Here is a 22,706-nt window from a genome sequence, read left to right as displayed (position 1 = left end):
AAGTTTGCTAGAGAGCATTTGGATGATCCAGAGGAGTTTTGGGAGAATGTCCTATGGTCTGATGAAACCAAACTGGAACTGTTTGGTAGAAACACAACTTGTCGTGTTTGGAGGAAAAAGAATACTGAGTTGCATCCATCAAACACCATACCTACTGTAAAGCATGGTGGTGGAAACATCATGCTTTGGGGCTGTTTCTCTGCAAAGGGGCCAGGATGACTGATCCGGGTAAATGAAAGAATGAATGGGGCCATGTATCGTGAGATTTTGAGTGCAAACCTCCTTCCATCAGCAAGGGCATTGAAGATGAAACGTGGCTGGGTCTTTCAACATGACAATGATCCAAAGCACACCGCCAGGGCAACGAAGGAGTGGCTTCGTAAGAAGCATTTCAAGGTCCTGGAGTGGCCTAGCCAGTCTCCAGATCTCAACCCTATAGAAAACCTTTGGAGGGAGTTGAAAGTCCGTGTTGCCAAGCGAAAAGCCAAAAACATCACTGCTCTAGAGGAGATCTGCATGGAGGAATGGGCCAACATACCAACAACAGTGTGTGTCAACCTTGTGAAGACTTACAGAAAACGTTTGACCTCTGTCATTGCCAACAAAGGATATATCACAACGTATTGAGATGAAATTTTGTTTCTGACCAAATACTTATTTTCCACCATAATATGCAAATAAAATGAAAAACAAAACAGACAATGTGATTTTCTGGATTTTTTTTTCTCAGTTTGTCTCCCATAGTTGAGGTCTACCTATGATGTAAATTACAGACGCCTCTCATCTTTTTAAGTGGTGGAACTTGCACTATTGCTGACTGACTAAATACTTTTTTTCCCCACTGTAGCTTCACTGTGGCTGTGATAACAGCCGTTACACGGTACTGTGTGAGGAGCGTACACCGCTGTATGGTGTGAAAAAATGCACGCTCAGTACCTCAGCAGGACAAAAAAAAAAAATTGAGATTGCTTTTAAAAAAGCAGTTTGCAGCTCAGTACCTCAGCAGGACAAAAAAAAAAAAATTGGGATTGCTTTTAAAAAAGCAGTTTGCAGAGCAATGGGTAAACAGCAATGCAGCTGTCAGGAAGCCTTAGAAGGCAGCCCAACAACCAACACCACTGATACACCACAATATAGCCTCCCCTTGCACTGCACACACAGTGACTGGTGTGTTGTACAGGCACAATCGCTAGCAGCAGAAGCAGTTTTTTTTTCTTCTTCCCTGCCTAACGCTCTCCCAACAGAATCAGCAGCAACCTCTCCCTATGCTAAGATCGGCAGAAGTAAGATGGCGGTCGGCGTGCACGCCCTTTTATACCCCCTGTGACGCCCACCAAAGCAAGCCAATCACTTGCATGCCCTTCTGAAAGATGGTGGTGACCCGTGCCTATGTCATCACGTTGCCCACAGTGTCCGTGGATCCTGATTGGCTGAAAAAGAGCGCAAAACAAACTTTTGAAACGCGACTTTGGCGCGTAAGTCGCCGACCTCGTGGCCGACCTCATCCTAGGGTCGGGTTTCGTTTCATGAAACCCGACTTTGCCAAAAGTCGGCGACTTTTGAAATTTTTTGACCCGTTTCGCTCAACTCTAGTCATAAGTATTCAGACCCTTTCCTAAGACACGCATGTTTAAGTCACATGCTGTCCATTTCTTTGCGATCCTCCTTGAGATGGTTCTACTCTTTCATTGGAGCTAAGCTGTGTTTAATTAGTCTGATAGGATTTGATTTGTAAAGGCACCTGTCTATATAAGACCTCACAGCTCACAGTGCATGTCAGACCAAATGAGAATCATGAGGTGAAAGGAACTGGCCAAGGAGCTCAGAGACCGAATTGTGGCAAGGCATACATCTGGCCAAGGTTACAAAAGAATTTTTGCAGTACTCAAGGTTCCTAAGAGCACAGTGGCCTCCATAATCCTTAAATGGAAGATGTTTGGAACCACCAGAAGTCTTCCTAGATCTGGACGTCCAGCCAAACAGAGCATTCGTGGGAGAAGAGCCTAGGTGAGAGAGGTAAAGAAGAACCCCAAGATCAATGTGGCTGAGCTCCACAGATGCAGTAGGGAGAAGGGAAAAAGTTCCATAAAGTCAACTATCACTACAGCCCTCCTGCAGTTGGGCCGTTATGGCAGAGTCGCCCGACGGAAGCCTCTCCTCAGTGCCAGACATATGAAAGCCTGCATAGAGTTTGCTAAAAAACACAAGAAGGACTCACAGACTATGAGAAATAAGATTCTCTGGTCTGATGAGACGAAGATAGAACTTTTTGATGATATCTAAGCGGTGTGTGTGGAGAAAACAAGGCACGGCTCACCACCTGCCCAGTACAATCCCAACAGTGAAACATGGTGGTGGCAGCATCATGCTATGGGGGTGTTTTTCAGTTGCAGGGACAGGATGACTGGTTGCAATTGAAGGAAACATGAATGCGGCCAAGAACAGAGATATCCTGGATTAAAACCTCTTCCAGTCTGCTCTGGACCTCAGACTTGGCCGAAGGTTCACCTTCCAACAAGACAAAGACCCTAAGCACACAGCTACAATAACAAAGGAGTGGTTTCAGAACAACGCTGTAACCGTTCTTGACTGGCTAAGCCAGAGTCCTCACCTAAACCCAATTGAGCATCTCTGGAGAGACATGAAAATGGCTGTCCACCAACGTTCACCATCCAACCTGACGGAACTGGAGAGGATCTGCAAGGAAGAATGGCAGAGGATCCACAAATCCAGGTGGGAAAAACTTGTTGCATCATTTCCAAGAAGACTCATGACTGTACTAGCTCTAAAGGGTGCTTCTATTCAATACTGAGCAAAGGATCTGAATACTTATGACCATGTGATATTTCAGTTTTTCTTTTTTAGTAAATTTGCAAAAATTTCTACATTTCTGTTTTTTTTCCAATCAAGATGGGGTGCAGAGTGTACATTAATGAGAAAAAAATGAACCTTTTTGAATTTACCAAATGGCAGCAATGAAACAAAGAGTGAAAAATTAAAAGGAGTCTGAATACTTTCCGTACCCACTGTACCTTAAAGAGAACCATCATCAGGATTTTATATCCAGAACTAATGGCATGTATGCAATATGTAAAGGTGCTTTAATGATATTTAAATCCTTATCCATTTATTATTATTATTATTATTATTATGCATTTAAATAGCGCCATTTATTCCATGGCACTTTACATGTGAAAAGGGGAAATATAGACAAGTATATTAAACATGTGTAAGACAAGGGACACACAAGTACATATGGAGAGGGGATCCTGCCCGCGAGGGCTCACAGTCTACAGGGATGGGTGAGGATACAGTAGGAGAGGGTAGATCATGTCGTGCGGTGGTTCAGTAGACTGAGGATCATTGCAGGCTGTAGGCTTGTTGGAACAGGTGGGTCTTCAGGTGCTTCTTGAAGGTTTCTGTTGATGGTGAGAGTCTGATGTGTTGCAACAGAGAGTTCCAGAGTATGGGGGAAGCACAGCACGGGAGAACTCTTGTATGCGGTTGTGGGAAGAAGAGATAAGGGGGAGTAGAGAAGGAGATCTTGAGATGATCGAAGGTTGTGTGCGGGTAGGTACCTAGAGACCATGTCACAGATGTATGGAGGAGACAGGGTGTGGATGGCTTTGTATGTCATGGTTAGGGTTTTGAATTGGAGCCTCTGGGCAATAGGAAGCCAGTGAAGGGCCTGACATAGGGGGGAGGCTGGGGAATAGAGGGGAGACAGGTGGATTAGTCGGGCAGCAGAGTGTAGGATGGACTGGAGCGGAGCCAGAGTGCTAGAGGGGAGGCCAGAGAGTAGGAGGTTGCAGTAGTCGAGGCGGGAGATGATAAGAGCATGCACTAGTGTTTTTGTGGTTTCGTGGTTGAGGAATGAGCGGATCTGGGAAATATTTTTGCGTTTGAGGCGGCAGGAGGAGGCGAGGGCTTGGATATGTGGTTTGAAAGAGAGCGCAGAGTCGAGGATCACCCCAAGGCACCGAGTGTGCGGGACTTGGGAAAGAAAGCAGCCATTGACATTGATGGATAGGTCTGGTGGAGGGGTAGAGTGAAATGGGGGAAGATGATGAAATCTGTTTTGTCCATATTCAGTTTGAGAAAGCGAGGAGAGAAGAAGGCTGAGATAGCAGACAGACATTGTGGGATTTCAGTCAGTAAGGAGGCGAGGTTGGGTCCAGATAGGTAGATCTGCGTGTCATCGGCATAGAGGTGATACTGCAAAACGTAGGATTCTATGAGCTGTCCCAAGCCAAAGGTGTAGATGGAGAATAGTAGGGGTCCTAGGACAGAGCCTTGAGGAACACCAACAGACAGGGGGCGAGGTGAGGAGGTGGTGTGCGAGAGGGAGACACTAAATGTTCGGTCTGTTAGGTATGATGAGATCCAGGATAGGGCCAAGTCTGTGATGCCAAGAGATGAGAGAGTCTGTAGCAGGAGGGAATGGTCTACGGTGTCGAAGGCAGAGGACAGGTCCAGGAGAAGGAGGACAGAGTAGTGTCGCTTGCTTTTGGCGGTTAGTAAGTCGTTAGTGACTTTAGTTAGGGCAGTTTCAGTTGAGTGATGCAGTCAGAAGCCAGATTGTAACCGGTCAAAGAGGGAACAAGAGGAGAGGTGGGAGGACAGTTCAAGATATACATGCTGTTCCAGTAGTTTTGAGGCATAAGGGAGAAGAGATATCGGGCGATAGTTAGACACAGAGGATGGATCAAGGGAGGGCTTTTTGAGGATGGGTGTGATTGAGGCATGTTTGAAGGATGAGAGAAAGACACCATTTGTAAGTGAAAGGTTGAAGAGGTGTGTTAGAGATGGGATGAAGACTGTGGCCAAGTTAGGGATGAAGTGAGACGGGAGTGGGTTGAGGGCACAAGTGGTGAGGTGTGATCTTGACAGAAGGGTGGAGAGCTGATCTTCTGTCATGGTGGAGAAGCTGGCTTTTGCAGAACAGGGCTGAGCGGCTAAGAGGGGCATTGGGGGCTGCGGGCCAAAGTTTTGTCTGATCGTGTCGATCCATTTTGCTCTTCTAGAAACATCCATAGTTGAAATTGTATGCTAATGAGCTGCAAATACAGTGGGTAAGCCCTGCACTTACAGCTTTCTTTTTCCCCCTTTTCCCTCATGTCACTGAAACATGTATGACCTAAAGACCTCCTGTCTCCACAGAGAGTGGGTAGGGAATAGTGAGACAGGGCAGGAGAGCTGTAGGCGCAGTACACATTCATTGCGACTTTATCTAAGACAGCAAAATTGATTTGTACAAGAAAGGCAAGGCTTTAATTTGCATTAAAGCTCCTTTATATACACGCCCTTAGTTTAGGGTATACAGTCGTGATGACAGGTTCTATTTAAGTATACACTTACAATTTTGAGACATACACAAAATTTTGGCTTTCACAAAGCTTGCAGCTTCATTGTTTTTAGAACTTTTAGCCCAATATTTCTATAGTTACTAAAATTGCATTTCAGCATTTCACAAGTTTTTAAACTTTTATTGACAAATACATCACGTTTATATACTATGAATATAAAATATAAATATATTTACAGTGTTTTCCCTTACTTTTCAAGACTTCTGCATTGCTGGATATCAACATCTGGGTCAATTTCTGATTGATAACAATCCATTCTTGCCTAATCAGTGCCTGGTGTTTATCCCAATTTCTGTGGGGTTGATATATGAACATTTTTAAGTCAGTGTTGTGCTTTAAAGGGAATCTGTCAGCAGGATTGTGCACAGTAACCTACAGACAATGTAAGGTCGGCGGATTAAAACGATATCTTGGTTGATGAAATCCATCTTATGGTTGTTCTTTAATCTTCTTTATTTTCAGTTTTTAGTTAAAGATATGCTCATGCCCTAAGGCGGGCCTGGAGGGGGGTCTGCATGTGGTGGTCTGATTAGGTATTCATAATGAAGACTGCTGACAGATCTCTGATCCCTCACTGACCTGTCCCCTAGTTTGCATAGTGAATATCTGTACATACTTAAAAAAAAACCTCTGCAGGCAGGTGCCAGCTGTGGAACCTGCTCTCCAGCATAATCACATGTTTTATGTGCCAATAATACATTTTATTCACATTATTCAGCTAGAAAAAAAAATTGAAAATGGCGCCCACCGCGCCTGCGCAGTAGCTGCTATTGGTGTCTAGCTGTGATCAGATATGTGTTACTGCGCAGGCGTGAGTGCTGCCATCTTGAAGGGGGAATTTTTGTTTTCTTCTCCAGTAAGATGGCACTGCATGTGCAGTAGCAGCTATCGGATCACAGCTATAGACACCGATAGCAGCTACTGCACAGGCACAGTGGGCGCCATTTTCAGATTGATTTTTTTTTTCCAGCTGAATAATATGAGTAAAATGTATTACTGGCACATAAAACATGTGATTATGCTGCACAGCAGGTGCCTCGGCAGGCAACTGCCTGCAGAAGGTGAACGGCGCCGGGTACAACAGGCAGGTAGGTAGCAACCACCAGCCTGTTAGTGCTTAGGCATTTTTTTTTTAAGTCCCGGATATTCCCTTTAACTACACCTTCCCACCTGCTTGGTTTCCATTTATTGCCACCCTTTTCTGGCTCTATGGTGGCACAGCTGTCAATCAAAGAAGAGGGGGAGATAGAGGGGCAGGTGACAAGGTATATTTAAATGATTTGCCCTGCCATGATGGCCCTAACGGCGGGACTTTGTTTGGACAGTCATTCTCTGCTGAGTGTCCCTTCAAGGTCTCATTCAGAGAAGAATATTATATAGATGTGTGCTATCCAAGCTAAAGTTATTAAGGCTGTTCAGATGACAGTTTTAACTTATCAGCCAAGTGTGTGTGTGAAAAAAATTGTAGAAGGCACTTATTTATTTCGTATGAGATTAGTCTCTCCCATTCATGTCCATGAATGCGCAAAAAAAATCGAATCCAATACGGATCATCCATATTGCATGTGAATTTGCCTGTGCAGAATTTCCGTGAATGCAGTGCCCATAGAAGGGAGGAAGAGGTATGGATTGTGAAGGGAGTGCAGGGCGCAGGCGCGGGATTCCGGCGCCATAACTGACACACATGGGAGGGGGTAGTATTATAATGAGGAGAGGAGGCAGGGATTTCATCCAGGCATCGCGAGCCCCAGAGCCTGGAAGAAGTCATTAACATAAAAACAGAATATAACATTTCTCAGCAACAAGACCATTAATATGTGGCATACAAGTAGGACTAGCTTAACATTTCTATGACCTGTATGCCCATATTAATAGGTTATATACGTCTTGGGGGTGACAGATTCGCTTTAAAGCACTGTTTTACAGCTTCTGTGTATATATTTTGTTAAGCTCATGAGAACAAATCCGATCTGAAACTACAATGAAACAACTTTTCTAATTGTGCCTTTTATTACTTTAGAGTACAATGTTGCTGTATTTATTACAAATCAAATGACTGCTGATCCAGGAGCAACAATGACGTAAGTTACAAGTATGCATGATGGAAATCACAAATATTCAAATCACATCATGGTGATGTGATTTAGATCACATCATATCGCATTCAGAGAGAAGGATAAAATGGAGGATGGATCTTTTCTGCATTACTGAAGACAGTAATATTGGTTTCCAAAAATTATAAACAAAGGAATCCAGGAGATAATTGGGTTGTCCTGTTGAAGAAGTTTGTTAACTTTGAAACGCATTGATAATTATAAATTGCAATTCTCTACACATCGCCTCCTGGATTTCTTTCTTCATAGTTTTTGGAAACTTATATTGGTGTCTTCGACAGTGCAGGAAAGATCCAGCCTCCATTTTATCCTTTTCTCTGTATGCTTCCTTGGATCTGCAGCAGCAGGTTTTCTGAACTTTTTATGGTGTTGTGCTCACCTGTCGCAGTTGTGGGACCACATCCCTGCACCTACTTTTCTCCCAACCTCTATCCAGGTAAGACCCTATTTTGTGCTATTGTTTTCCAGCTTTCCTATTACATCATATCACATGGCATTCCCACCAATCAGCTGTTATTTGCTACAGTGGCCACATGAAGTAAACACATGTAATAATGCTGCAGTACAGCTCATATTCAACAAGATTAAGAGGTCTCTGATGGGTACTGCAGAGGAGTCCTATTCAAAAGACCCAGAATCAGCTGCTACGCATTGATTGGGGCTGCACTTTGTTGCTCTGTTCCATGTGCTTACATCTGGCAACCGGAAAAGCAAATAATCTATCGTGGGACTGCCAGGTATCAGCCCTCCACCTATATACCATATCATATTGATGACCTATCCTACTGATAAGTCACCAATATGATATGACCAGACAACACCTTTACACCTGTCATGTTCAAGGATTTCAGATATGGCGAACAGGCATTTTTCTTAAAACAATCTTTATGTGTGGCTGTTTAGCCTTTATTTGCACCAAATTTATCGAGGTGCTTTATAATATTTGATAAACTTTGCGCTTCTTCATATATAACACTTGTGTCTAGAGCACTTTCTCCTACGTTTATTACATTCCTCAACTTGAGTGTGAATTTCAACTTTTTAAAAAACTTCTCCATCCACACGTCAAAAGTGGAAAAAAGCAGCATAAAATTGGAAAAAGTAAAAAAAAATCATTTGCAACAAAGTAGATAACTTTTTGGAGCAAGAAAACTAGTTCAAGAGCCTTGATAATTCTTCACCAATTGTCAGATATAATCTGTGTGATTACCTGTAACATGAAAAGAACCAGATATTTGTGATACACTATATAGACAAATGTATTGGAAACAACTATGGGGGCCTTACCTAAACTTTTCACACAAAGTTGGAAGCTTACAATTGTTTAAAATGTCTTGGTATGCATAAGCGTTAAGATTTCCCTTCATTAGAACTAAAGGGCCTAGGTCTACCCAGAAAAACACCCCCATAAAATGACCCTTCCTCCATCAGTTCGTACAATGTAGGCAGGTATGTAACGTTTTCCAGACATTTGCTAAACCCAGATTCATCAAGCAGACTGACAACTAGAAAAACGTATTGTGTCACTCCATAGAACAAGTTTCTTCTGCACAGTCTAGTGGCGATGCTTGGTATTGCGCATATCATTTGAAAAGTAATGCAATGCAGGTAAATTAGCACTTATCTTCATAGTCTTATAGCTCTGAGTTGAAGGGATTCGTATGATCTCATTCATACATTCTCTCAAATTATGCATAAAACAGGAGTCCACTTCTCCATTAATCCACTCCACATGCACCATCTAGTTTCAGGTGCCTTCCGTCTCACCTGTCGCAAAGTAAGGCTGGTTTCACACTAGTGTTTTATCGCGCAGCGCATCGTGCGCTATCGGGCGCACGCGCAATGGTCCTCTATATTTAACATGGCAGGCGCAGGGTCTAGCGCTTGCACTCGTTCATCAGCGTTTTCATGCGCTGCACATTTTCCAGGTGTGCGCCCAGACGTGCAAGGCGCTACATGTTGCATTTTTTGTTCCGCCCAACCTCGTTAAAAAATCGCATGCGCACGTGTGCGCACGGAATGCACAAAAAAATAACACTACAGTCTATGGGGTTGCATGCGTGCGCATGGACGTGCGTACGTCAACGCTTTGGGCGCAAATGCGATTTTAGAGTAAAAAATGTCTAGACAATTGATTAAACCACCCCCTACACAAGCAACATTGTTTGGGAGGAGTGTACATAAAAGAAGGTGTCTGCAGTGCCAGACCACTACTCTACAGACAGCCTGGAAGAGACAAGACAGCCTTGCAAATCAGAGCCCTTTGGATCCAAGCTGCAGCATCCAAAATGTGAGTATTATACCTAATGTCTGCCTGTCCTTTCAAATTTATTATGTACTAATGTTTATTTTTTTAAATTGCAGCATGTCTTCTGGATCAGAATACTCTCCATCCCAGCAAGAACTGGCCCAAGCAGAGCGTGAGGTGAGTAATCTTCCTGCCTTTGGGTAAGTATAGCTGCTGCCACTAGAAATGTGTAATAATTTTTTTTCTTTACAAACATCGTCATCGGACCCGGCAAGTGAGGCCGAACAGCGAAAGCAGCCTAGCCAAGTCCCGGCGAGGAGACAGATTGTAAGTATATAGTATTTGAATGTCCCTTTTTTTATTTATTTATTTTTTCTCTTCCTTTTTTTCTGTCCTGTTTTTCATCTTCTATCTTGCTTCTTTTATTTCTAATTTTCTATCTTTTTCCTTCTAAAAAATTTCCAAGATTATGTTTTTTTTTCTAGGTTCCACAACAGGACGAAGACACCTATCTGGACAACGACGCCCTGATCCGCCTGGTCCAGGATCGTGTCCCATTGTGGGACTGCCGTGACCAGCAGTACAAGGACACTGTGGTGACCCGGCAGATCTGGAATGAGGTGGCCGCAGCGATGATGGATGGCTGAGACAACACCTCTCCAACTTCCAAAAAGGCGTTTAGTAAGTATTTCCATGCTCTGTGATGCCGCATTGACTCTTGTTAATGATGATACTGTTGTGTGTCCTGCTAGATATATTGTAGCAATAAACACAACAGTGTCCTCAAGATCAACAGTGGCTGCATTGTGTATTGTACTGCTGTATTGATCCTGCTTTGACTCTTCCTCCTGATGATGCTGCTGTGTTTCCTGCTAGATATATTCTAGCAGTAAACACAACAGTGTCCTCAGAATCAACAGTGACTGCATTGTGTATTGTACTGCTGTATTGATCCTGGTTTGACTCTTGCTCCTGATGATACTGTTGTGTTTCCTGCTAGAATATATTCAAACAGTAAACAGGATCAACAGTGACTGCATTGTGTATTTTACTGCTGTATTGTTCCTGCTTTGACTCTTGCTCCTGAAGATACTGTTGTGTTTCCTGCTAGAATATATTCTAGCAGGAAACACAACAGTGTCCTCAGGATCAACATTGACTGCATTGTGTATAGTATTGTGTTATGAATGGGTCACAGAGGAGGAACAACAAAAAGCTAAGTCCCAGAAAACCAGAGAGGTTGGTCACTATGCAGATTGCAGATCCCTGATCTTTTTCCTACATTGTTCCTAGACGCCTCGTCACCGCCGGAGGACTACGTAAACCTAAAGAAAGAAAAGGGAAAACTAACTGCCCCAGAGCAGACTCCAAAGGAAAAGAGAGTCCCCACACGTATTGACGGTGAAGCAAGATGAAAACACATACACAGGCAGGAAAATACACTGAGCAAACGATGGGGCCCGACTAACTAGAAAGGACAGGAGATGAAAGCCACTGTCTGCAATCTGCCAAAAAACCCTACCAAAAATAATGTCCAACACGTCTGGTAGCAAAATTAACCCTGAAGTCACTAGACTTCTCCCACTATATCAGCACTCTGAAATATTCTGAAACAGAGCAAAAAGAGGCCAATCTAATAAGGGAAAAAAAGGCAATTTGGCAAATACAGATAAATAGGAGTGGCCGTTCAGCATAGCCCCAGCAGGGGCAAGCTGACCACACAAGAAACTGAATTGACCAACAAGCGCAAGTGTGAACATTAGCAAAAAACAAACTTTAAGAAGACTGGAAGAGAGCAGAAGTCCAAGACCTGAGAAGCAGACTGAATCACCAGCAGCAGGATAGGGCGTCGGCTGTCTTATATCCAGTCTGATACTCCAGAGATCCAATCGTTATCCTTCTCATCAGGTGGCAGATCACTACCACTTAAACCAACCTCACTACCTCCTGTCACCACCAGAGGGAGAACGGAAGGAGAACTCTCAACTGGAGAAGCAGAAAATGAGCTCATAACAGTACCCCCCTTGAGGAGGGGTCACCAAACCCTCATCCATGCCACCAGGCCGATCCGGATGGGCCCGGTGAAAAGCTCGAACCAATTTATTGGCATGAATATCAGAGGCAGAGACCCAAGAATTATCCTCCTGGCCATAACTCTTCCATTTGACCAAATACTGGAGTCTCCGTCTAATCAAACGAGAATCCAATATTTTCTCTACCTCATATTCCACATTGCCTTTAACCAACACAGGGTCAGGAGGAGCCGCCACAGGAACTACTGGCTCAACAAACCTCTTCAACAGTGACTTGTGAAATACGTTATGGATTTTGAACGTAACTGGAAGAGCCAATCGAAAAGAAACAGGATTAAGAATCTCCAAAATCTTATAAGGTCCAATAAATCTTGGCTTAAATTTTGGAGAGGCAACTTTCATAGGAATATTCTTAGATGACAACCAAACCATATCACCCACTTTAAACCGGGGACCAATGGTCCTATGCCGGTTGGAAACACGCTGGACCTTTTCCTGAGAGAGTGACAACTTATCCACCACTTGGTCCCATATCTGCTGCATTCTCACAACCACAGTGTCCACACCTGGGCAGGATGAAGATTCCACTTGCCCTGAAGAGAATCGAGGATGAAACCCAAAATTACAGAAAAAGGGTGACATCAAAGTGGAAGAAATAGCTCTATTGTTCAGCGCAAATTCGGCCAAGGGCATAAATAAGACCCAATCATCTTGATCAGCAGATATAAAACATCTTAAATAAGACTCCAGGGTCTGGTTTGTTCTCTCAGTCTGCCCATTGGTCTGGAGATGAAACGCGGAGGAGAAGGATAACTGAATTCCCAGATTGGAACAAAAGGCTTTCCAGAATCTGGAAACAAACTGGACCCCTCTATCGGACACAATGTTCTCAGGAATCCCGTGTAACCAAACCACCTGTTGTAAAAACAAGGGTACCAACTCAGCGGAAGATGGCAACTTTGGGAGTGGTACAAGATGGACCATCTTCGAAAATCTATCACCCAGATAACAGACATTCTCTGAGAGACAGGAAGATCAGAAATAAAATCCATTGAGATATGGGTCCATGGCCTCTTGGGCACCGGCAGGGGCATCAGCAACTCACTAGAACGAGAACAGGGTTTAGACCAAGAACAAGTCCCGCAGGACTGTACAAAATTCCTGACATCACGAGATAAGGCAGGCCACCAAAAAGACCGACTCACCAAATCTCTGGTACCAAAAATACCCAGATGACCAGCCAATGCGGAGCAATGGACTTCAGACATCACTCTCTTTCTCCACTGGTCAAGAACATACAATCTTCCCATAGGGCAACGCTTAGGTTTATCCTCCTGAAATTCCTCCAGGGCGCGACTCAAATCGGGCGAAATTGCAGGAAGAACTACCCCCTCACCTAGGATAGTAGTAGGCTCAGTCACATTAAGAGAATCAGCAAAGAAACTCCTAGAAAGGGCGTCTGCCTTAACATTCTTAGTGCCCGGAAGAAAAGAGACCACAAAATTAAAACGCGTGAAAAACAAGGCCCATTTAGCCTGTCTAGGATTCAAGCGTTTGGCCGACTCCAGATAAATCAAATTCTTGTGATCGGTGAGGACCACAAATTGATGTCTAGCTCCCTCCAACCAATGTCTCCACTTCTCAAATGTCCATTTCATGGCCAACAATTCTCGATTCCCCATGTCATAGTTGCGTTCAGATGGGGAAAACTTTTGAGAAAAGAAGGCATAGGGATTCATCTTAGAAGTCACAGGGTCTTTTTGGGACAAAACAGCTCCTGCACCAATCTCAGAAGCGTCTACCTCCACTTGAAATGGAAATGAGACATCAGGTTGCCGTAAAACTGGAGCTGAAGTAAATCTCCACTTAAGCTCCTGAAATGCTGAGACAGCTTCAGGAGACCAATTCAGCACATCAGCTCCCTTCTTGGTCAGATCAGTCAGTGGTTTGACAATATTAGAAAAATTACCTATACATTTACGATAGAAATTAGAAAAATCCAAAAACTTCTGGAGAACCTTCAAAGAAGTAGGCTGAACCCAATCATAAATGGCCTGTACCTTGGCCGGGTCCATTTCAATAGTCGATGGAGACAAGATAAATCCCAAAAATGAAATCCTCTGTACACCAAAGAGGCAAATCGATCCCTTAACAAACAGGGAATTCTCCCTCAAAATCCGGAACACAGTCCGGACATGTTCCACATGGGAATCCCAATCACTAGAAAAGATCAAAATATCATCCAGATAGATGATCAAAAACTTATCCACAAAGTCTCGGAAAATATCATTCATAAAGGACTGGAAGACAGAAGGGGCATTAGAGAGCCCAAAAGGCATCACCAGGTACTCAAAATGTCCCTCCGGAGTATTAAACGCCGTCTTCCATTCATCCCCGTGCTTGATGCGAATAAGGTTATACGCCCCCCTGAGGTCAAGCTTAGTAAACCAGCAGGCACTCTTAACTCTGGAGAATAAATCAGACATCAGAGGTAACGGGTACTGATATTTAACCGTCATCTTGTTAAGGGAACGATAATCAATACACAGTCTTAATGAACCATCTTTCTTGGTCACAAAAAAACCCAGCAACTAAAGGTGACGAAGATGGTCTAATATGACCCTTCTCCAATGACTCCTTAATATAGGATCGCATAGCATCATGTTCGGGTACAGATAAGATGAAAAGACGACCCTTGGGAAATTTACACCCAGGCATCAAGTCAATTGCACAGTCATAACTCCTATGAGGAGGCAAAGACGCAGACTTAATCTCACTAAATACATCAGAGAAATCAGCCAGATAATCAGGAACATCATGAGACTGAGGAGAGGTGGAGAAAACAGGAGCGTCCCTAAGAACACACTGACAACCCCAACTCACCACAGAGACAGATTTCCAATCCAGAACTGGGTTATGAGTTTGCAACCAGGGGAACCCCAGAACAATAGTATTATGCAAATTATGCAGCACCAAAAATTTATAATTTTCTTGGTGGTCTGGGGCAACTCGCATTATCACCTGGGTCCAAAACTGAGGTTTATTCTCCACCAAAGGAGTGGCATCAATACCCCTCAAAGGAATAGGCATCTGCAGAGGCGTCATGGACAAACCACAAGAAACTGAATTGACCAACAAGCGCAAGTGTGAACATTAGCAAAAAACAAACTTAACTTTAAGAAGACTGGAAGAGAGCTGAAGTCCAAGGCCAGAGAAGCAGACTGAATCACCAGCAGCAGGATAGGGCGTCGGCTGTCTTATATCCAGTCTGATACTCCAGAGATCCAATCATTATCCTTCTTATCCTTATCAGGTGGCAGATCACTACCACTTAAACCAACCTCACTACCTCCTGTCACCACCAGAGGGAGAACGGAAGGAGAACTCTCAACTGGAGGAGCAGAAAATGAGCTCATAACAGTATTGTTGTATTGTTCCTGCTTTGACTCTTGCTCCTGATGATACTGTTGTGTTTCCTGCTACAATATATTCTAGCAGTAAACACAACAGTGTCATCAGGATCAACAGTGACTGCATTGTCTATTGAATTCTTTAGTGATGCCGCATTGACTGTTTGCCAAGTTCACTCAGGTGTGTGATGATACAGATGTTTCCATCAGTGCATTGTATAACGTTTTTTCTTTGTTTTTTCAACAGTGAACAAAGTCTGCACACGTTGGCGCTCAATGAAGGACTGCTTCAACACTGATGTTCGTGCTGAGGGACAGGTTCGCAGTGGTTCATCGGCAAGGACCAGAACAAAATATCGCTATCATCGCAAGTTGGCGTTCCTAAGACCGGTCCTTGCCACCAGAGCAGTTTTTTTTTTGTTTTTTTTTAAATCTGTGCTTTTCTATTCCGGAGCTGATGCTTCTTGTAAATGCATGATAGTAATGTTTTTATTTTCTTTCCATAGCACGTAGAGCAGCACCCTGCAACCTGTCCCTGGAGCTGTCCTTCATCGGACGACCTCGGATCCGTCCCAGTCATCCGACAGCCAGGAAGCAACTTGCAGGTCAGCAACACGGACAGCTGGTGACCAGGAAGCTGGTCAATCAGGTGCTCCCCTGTCCCAGGTCTCTGCCACTGGTTATGCGGGCACTTCCCGCCAGCGGCAGAGGGCCTCGGACAGGCCTGTCTTGCCCGAGTTCATGCACTTGAGCGAGGCCTTTCATGCTAGTCTCAAGTCGCTGTCAGACAGAGTGGAAAGCGGTTTTTCACTCATGGCACGCGGTTTTACCCACATGGAACACCGCTTCCACTCTGTCGACCAGCGCCTTGACAGGCTGGAGGCCGACCTCAACAGACCAGCGCACCATTTTTTCAGTAAAATTGAACGGGGCATGGCGGAACACCTTAGTCCTGAGCATCAGCTGAGTGTGTTGCAGGCCTGCAACACTGCTTACTTGCAGGCTATGCAGCAGAATCGGTACGTGCAGAAGTCAGTGGTGTCATTTCCAACTGTGCCACCACTGACTCGCTACCGACTTCTGCTGCATACCACTGCATGGCCACCTGCATTCCAAGCCAAGCCGGACACCACTACACCACACCAATGCCGAGTGCTGCTGGACACTCCACCACCACCACCGCAGAACCTGCTTGGACCACCGCCAGCTATTCTCCTGTTCGGAGCACCGCCACGACTTCTCCGTCTAGGAGAACTGCCACCACTCATCATCAATATAGGAGCACCGCCACCACTTCTCCTCCTTCTAGGAGCACCGCCATCACTCCTCATCATTCTAGGCGCACCGCCACCACTCCTCATCATTCTAGGAGCACCGCCACCACTCCTCATCATTTTAGGAGCACCGCCACCACTTCTCCTTCTAGGAGCACCGCCACCTCTTTTCCTCCTAGGATCACCGCCACCACTTCTCCTCCTAGGAGCACCGCCACCACTTAGAATCATAGAATCATAGAATCGTAGAGTTGGAAGGGACCTCCTGGGCCATCTGGTCCAACCCCCTGCTCAAAGCAGGATTCGCTAAATCATCCCAGTCAGATGTCTGTCCAGCCTCTGTTTGAAGACTTCCATTGAAGGAGAACTCACCACTTCTCGTGGCAGCCTGTTCCACTCATTGATCACTCTAACTGTCAAAAAGTTTTTTCTAATATCTAATCTGTGTCTCCTCCCATTCAGTTTCATCCCATTGCTTCTAGTCTTTCCTTGTGCAAATGAGAATAAAGTTGATCCTTCTACAATGTGACAGCCCTTTAGATATTTGTAGACAGCTATTAAGTCTCCTCTCAGTCTTCTCTTTTGCAAACTAAACATTCCCAAATCCTGCAACCTTTCCTCATAAGACAGGGTTTGCAGACCGGTCACCATTCTGGTCGCTCTTTTCTGAACTTGCTCCAGTTTGTTGATGTCTTTTTTAAAATGTGGTGCCCAAAACTGGACACAATATTCCAGATGAGGTCTGACCAAAGAGGAGTAGAGGGAAATAATGACTTCACGTGATCTAGACTGTATGCTTCTGTTAATACATCCTAGAATTGCATTTGCCTTTTTTGCTGCTGCATCACACTGTTGACTCATATTCAGTCTGTGATCTATTAGTATACCCAAGTCTTTTTCACATGTGCTGTCACTTAGCCCTATTCCTCCCATTCTATATATGCTTTTTCCATTTTTATTGCCCAGATGTAGTACTTTGCATTTCTCCCTGTTAAAAACCATTCTGTTAGTTGCTGCCCACTTCTCCAGCTTATTTAAATCTTTTTGAATCCTCTCTCTCTCTTCTCTAATATTAGCTATCCCTCCTAGCTTTGTGTCATCAGCAAATTTAATCAGTTTACCCTCAATTCCTTCATCTAAATCGTTGATAAAGATGTTGAACAATACAGGGCCCAGGACAGAGCCCTGTGGTACCCCACTTGAGACATTCTTCCAACTGGATGTGCAGCCATTTACGACCACTCTTTGGGTCCGATCACTAAGCCAGTTATGAATCCACCTAACAGTTGCCTTGTCCATTCCATACTTAATCATTTTTTCAATAAGGATTGTATGAGAGACTTTGTCAAATGCTTTGCTGAAGTCAAGATATACTATATCTACAGCATTTCCTTGATCCACCCAATCAGTGATACCGTCATAGAAGGAAATTAAGTTAGTCTGACATGACTTATTAGTTACAAACCCATGCTGACTCTGTTTAATCACTTCATTCTTATCCAGGTATTGACATACATGTTGTTTAATAATTTGTTCAAAGATCTTTCCTGGTATAGAAGTCAGACTCACCGGCCTATAGTTGCCTGGGTCCACCTTCTTCCCCTTTTTGAAGATAGGAACAACATTTGCTCTTCTCCAGTCTTCTGGCACTTCTCCTGTTCTCCAAGAATTTTCAAAGATTATAGAGAGGGGTTCAAAAATTTCTTCTGCTATCTCCTTCAGTACTCTGGGGTGTAATTCATCTGGACCTGGAGACTTGAATTCATTTAGGCTAGCTAAGTGTTTCCTCACTATCTTTCTGTTTATAGATATCCTGGATTCTTCTATTCCCTTAATAGGACAGTGAAGAACAGTTGATGTTACATTTCGTTTCTGAGAGAAAACAGATGCAAAATAGGAATTTAAAAGTTCAGCCTTCTCAACATCCTGTCTTACCATTTCATCATTTTCATCCTGTAAAAATCCTATAGCATCTTTGACTTTTCTTTTACTTTTGACATATCCCCAAAATCCTTTATTATTGCTTTTGACATCTCTTGCAAGCCTCAATTCATTTTCAGCTTTAGCTAATCTGATTTGTGCCCTGCAGGTTCTGCAGACAGCATTATATTCTTCTTTAGATATGCCTCCCTCTTTCCATTTTATAAACATTTTTTTCTTCCTTTTTAGCATGTGCTTAAGTTCTGTGTTCATCCATCCTGGTTTCCTTAACTGCTTCCTATTCTTCCCTCTTTTCGGAATTGTTAACAACTGTGCTTTGAGAATTTCATTTTTCAAGATTTCCCATCCTTCCTGGACATTTTTGTCTTTAAGGATATCCAGCCATTGGATCCCTCCAATTCTCTTTCTGAATCCCTTAAAATCTGCCTTTCTGAAATCTAACCTTGACGTCTGAGTCTTCACAGGTCTTCCGCCTCTAGTTATCCAAAATTCTAAAATAGCATGGTCGCTACCTCCTAGGGTCCCAGCCACTTTTACCTCCTCAACCATTTCCTCCCTGTTTATAAGGATTAGATCCAAGGTAGCAGTTCCCCTTGTTTTCTCCCCTACCTTTTGGAAGATAAAGTTGTCAGCAAGAGAGGATAAGAATTTCCTTGACCTGTTAGTTTTGCCTGAGAGAGATTCCCAACAAATGTCTGGATAGTTGAAATCTCCCATGACAACTATGTCATATTTTTTGGAGAACTTGGCCATTTGATGCATAAAGAGTTCATCCATAGCTTCAGCTTGCACAGGCGGCCTGTAGTAAATGCCTACAATGGTGTCCTTTCCATTGTTCTGTCCTTGTATTCTTACCCAAACAGTTTCCACAGAACTCCCAGTCTCTGAAGCTTCAATCTCTGTGCAGATATACGCGTTTCTAACATACAATGCGACACCCCCTCCTCGTTTATCAAGTCTGTTTCTTGCAAATAAGTTGTATCCTTCTAGTCTTGTATTCCACTTCTCCTCCTAGGAGCACCACCACCAATTCTGCTTCTAGGAGCACCGACACGACTTCTCCTCCTTCTAGGAGCACCGCCACCGCAACCACCGAGAATCAGAGGGGTGACCCACATTCCCTCTTTTACCCATCAAGGCCACGGTCCAGCAGCTCAAGGCGGTCAAGCAATGTAAGGCGGTCACACGGTGGAAGTCGGTCCAGGCAGGAGACTCCTGTCCCAAAGAAGCAATAAAAACAAAAGACTTTGTCCCTCCCCCCTCTCCTCCTAATGTGTCTCACCCTGCCTCCAGTTCCATCCCTGATCTCCCTTCCCCCACTACTTTCGTCGACCCTTCCCCTAGAACCCCTTCCTGAACTTCCAGCCATTCCTCGTCTCTCCACACCCTCAAAGTATCCAAATCTTCCCCCAAACGTCCTTCACAATAAAAACTTTTTTTTTTTAAATAAACGTGCAATTCTGCTTTCACCTAATACGGTTCCATTAATGTGTCTTTCGCTGCCTACACACACTGCGCCGTACACACACTGCGCCATACACTTTGCGTTTTTGCCACCACATATCTCCATTACTGACACATGTTTCTTGTGTCAGTCCTGGAGATATGTGGTGGCAAAAACACAAATCTCTGACTTGTATTTTCACCACTAGTCTCTTCAGTCTGCTAATATTGCCCAGACTGAATAGAGAATGGTGTTGAGTGCAAGGCATATCTATTGTTACATTGCCAGGTATCATAAAAAGTTAATTGAGGATGGTGTGTTTTTACCATCATCATTTAACTATTTGTGAGACAAGGCAAGGGGATTCTAGATATACCTTGTAATTAACCACATCCTCTCTTCAGTGTGTGTTGAATAAACTGAGGAGATGATGGGGAAAATACACGTCATATGTACAATACCCTGGCCTTGTATCATAACTATCACACCTGGGCAGGTGAATACACATGATTTTTAACCTGCAGCGTCGCTTCAGTCTGCATATATTTCAAGCAGACTGTAGCGATGCTGCAGTTTAACTCATATGTGTGTTCACCTGCCCATGTGTGATAACATTCTGAAGTCAGGATGCATTAGTTTGGGCGTCCTCACTTCAGCATGACACCAGGCCTGGGGATTGTAGAAGTTGTATAACCTTTATTATCTCTCCAGTCTGCGTTCAAACTCAAGCCACAGTGGTGATCCTACAAATAATATTTATAGTCACATGGTCAGGTGTCATAAAAAGTAATGGGTGCTAGTGCATCCCCAAATCACTATTTGTAACATCAGGCCAGGTGACACAAATATTAGTTGTATTATCTCCACCGTCGCTGCAAATTGAACACAAACTGTAGAGATGATAAAGGTCATATAACTTGTGTGTGTGTGTGTATGTATAATCACCTTGTCAGAAGTACTAGTAAATTCATGATGCACAAAACATAGCATCATGAATTCACTGGTACACCTGGCCAGTTGATTATTGTATTGGAGTGTAAAAACACAGAGTGCACTCGGTACAGGTATCAAAACAGGCTTTTTATTAACATACACACAAGAAAACATTTTTACACCATTTGATCTTGCCATTCCACCCATCCTACATCTGAGATGAAGTAGGCCGCAAATTGGTCCCTCATTTGGCCAACTTCAACGGATGACCTGAGAGGGTCTGAGTGAATTCAGGCAATGGGTTAGGAGCTGCATCATTGAGTTCAAAGTTCGGGTGCTCTTTAGCCATCACAAAATTATGTAGAACCACACAGGCCTTCACCACCTCATCCACTGTTTCCAGTTTCAGATTAATGGCTGTTCTGAGAATGCACCATCTGGAGACAAGTATACCAAAGGCACACTCTACAGTTCTTCTGGCTCTGGTTAGCCTGTAATTCCCGGCTGGAGTAGGGTTTGAGTAGGTTTTGGCACATCTGAAATGCCTCATCCCCAACCATTACAAATGGCTGTGGCGGATTTTTGGTGTTGGGTACAGGCCGTGGCATGGGGAAATTGAAATGGTTGCCATACAACCTCCGGCCCATGCCCGAGTTCTTAAAAGCCTGGAAGTCATTCCCACGGCCAAATGCCCCAATGTCCACTGCAACAAACATACAGTTTGCATCCACAATGGCCATGAGTACTGTAGAAAAGTACTTTTTATAGCTATAGTACTCAGATCCAGTTCTTTTTGGTTTTATAATCTGGATGTGTTTCCCATCAACTGCTCCCAAACAGTTTGGGAAATTGCAGACTGTCCAGAATTTTTCTGCTATTTCCATCCACTTTTCGGCGGTGGGCAGGGGCATAAATTCAGGACAGAGAACGTTCCACAAAGCCCAATCTGGTACTGGAAGAGGAGTGAAGAGAGGCTCTCTCCAGTAGCCAGGAATCTGGGAAACTGAGAAAGAACAAAAATTAATATTTATGTATATGGATTTTTACAACACAAAAAAAAAAAATAAAAAAAAAATACATGGCATAAAAATAATTCTGCAGCCTTTTGTTTACTACATGGCATAAAAATAATACTGCAGTCTTTTGTTTACTACATTGCAGAACAATAATTCTGCCAGCTTTGGAATAGTAGATGTCACAACAAAGGAGATTATGCAGCCATTGGTTTTGCAATATTACGTATCGTAATGTGACCAGGAGCCGTTCCTCAGGAGGAATCGCACGACGGAGCTGTGTGTCCTGTCTCCGGATGGCTTCTTGGACACGACCAAGCAAATCACTGAAGCTTTGTTGGGACATCCGGGTATAATCAGTAAATTTCTCCAGGTTTGCCAGGAGCTTGCTGTAGAGGGTGTCGTCTGCTCCACGGCTCTCCCGGAGTTCAATAATCGGATGTATCCACAAACGCCGCCGCTGCCGTCTTCGCTGTCTCTGTCTCTCCCTTTGTTGATGGCAAGCAACTGAATAAGCCTGAGCCATCCTTATGTCCAGATCCAAGTTGAAGTGAAAACTCTTCCAGCGCAGATTCATGTTTCACAAAGGAAAATGCAAGCCAATGTGAAGAATTCAGCTGTAAACAGGGTCTATATAAAGAATTCCCATAACACATGCCCACTGCTGTCCCATTGGTGGAGTCTGCTGCAAGAATTTTTCAAGGATTTTCCTCCTGTGAAATGTGACACCTAGACAACCCATGCGCATAAAAAATGCAAACGCATGGAAAAACGCTTGAAAATGCATACAAACGCTGTGTTTTTTGTCATAATGCGCACGATGATGCGACGAAAAATCACAGCATTTACAAGCGTTTGCGAGCGTTTTTTGCATGCGTTTCATGTGCGCTCGAAACGCTACACAAAACGGCGCAAATGTGAAACTAGCCT

At 43.8% G+C, this 22,706-nt stretch overlaps 1 protein-coding gene across 1 annotated transcript in view; it reads left to right on the top strand.

Moving 5' to 3' along the window:
- DMC1 (DNA meiotic recombinase 1) overlaps positions 1-22,706 on the top strand; it is a 534,325-nt gene that overhangs the window by 451,247 nt on the left and 60,372 nt on the right. The window contains exon 10 of the mRNA XM_073549424.1: positions 7,387-7,447. Coding sequence (XP_073405525.1) covers positions 7,387-7,447 — 61 coding nt within the window. The remainder of the gene's footprint in view (positions 1-7,386; positions 7,448-22,706) is intronic.

Source organism: Dendrobates tinctorius, unplaced genomic scaffold, assembly GCF_039654945.1.
Source record: "Dendrobates tinctorius isolate UK_male_01 unplaced genomic scaffold, ASM3965494v1 ptg000159l, whole genome shotgun sequence".
Lineage (NCBI taxonomy): Eukaryota > Metazoa > Chordata > Amphibia > Anura > Dendrobatidae > Dendrobates > Dendrobates tinctorius.
Note: the sequence above shows the minus strand (reverse complement) of the source record. Positions and strands in the feature narration are given on the sequence as shown.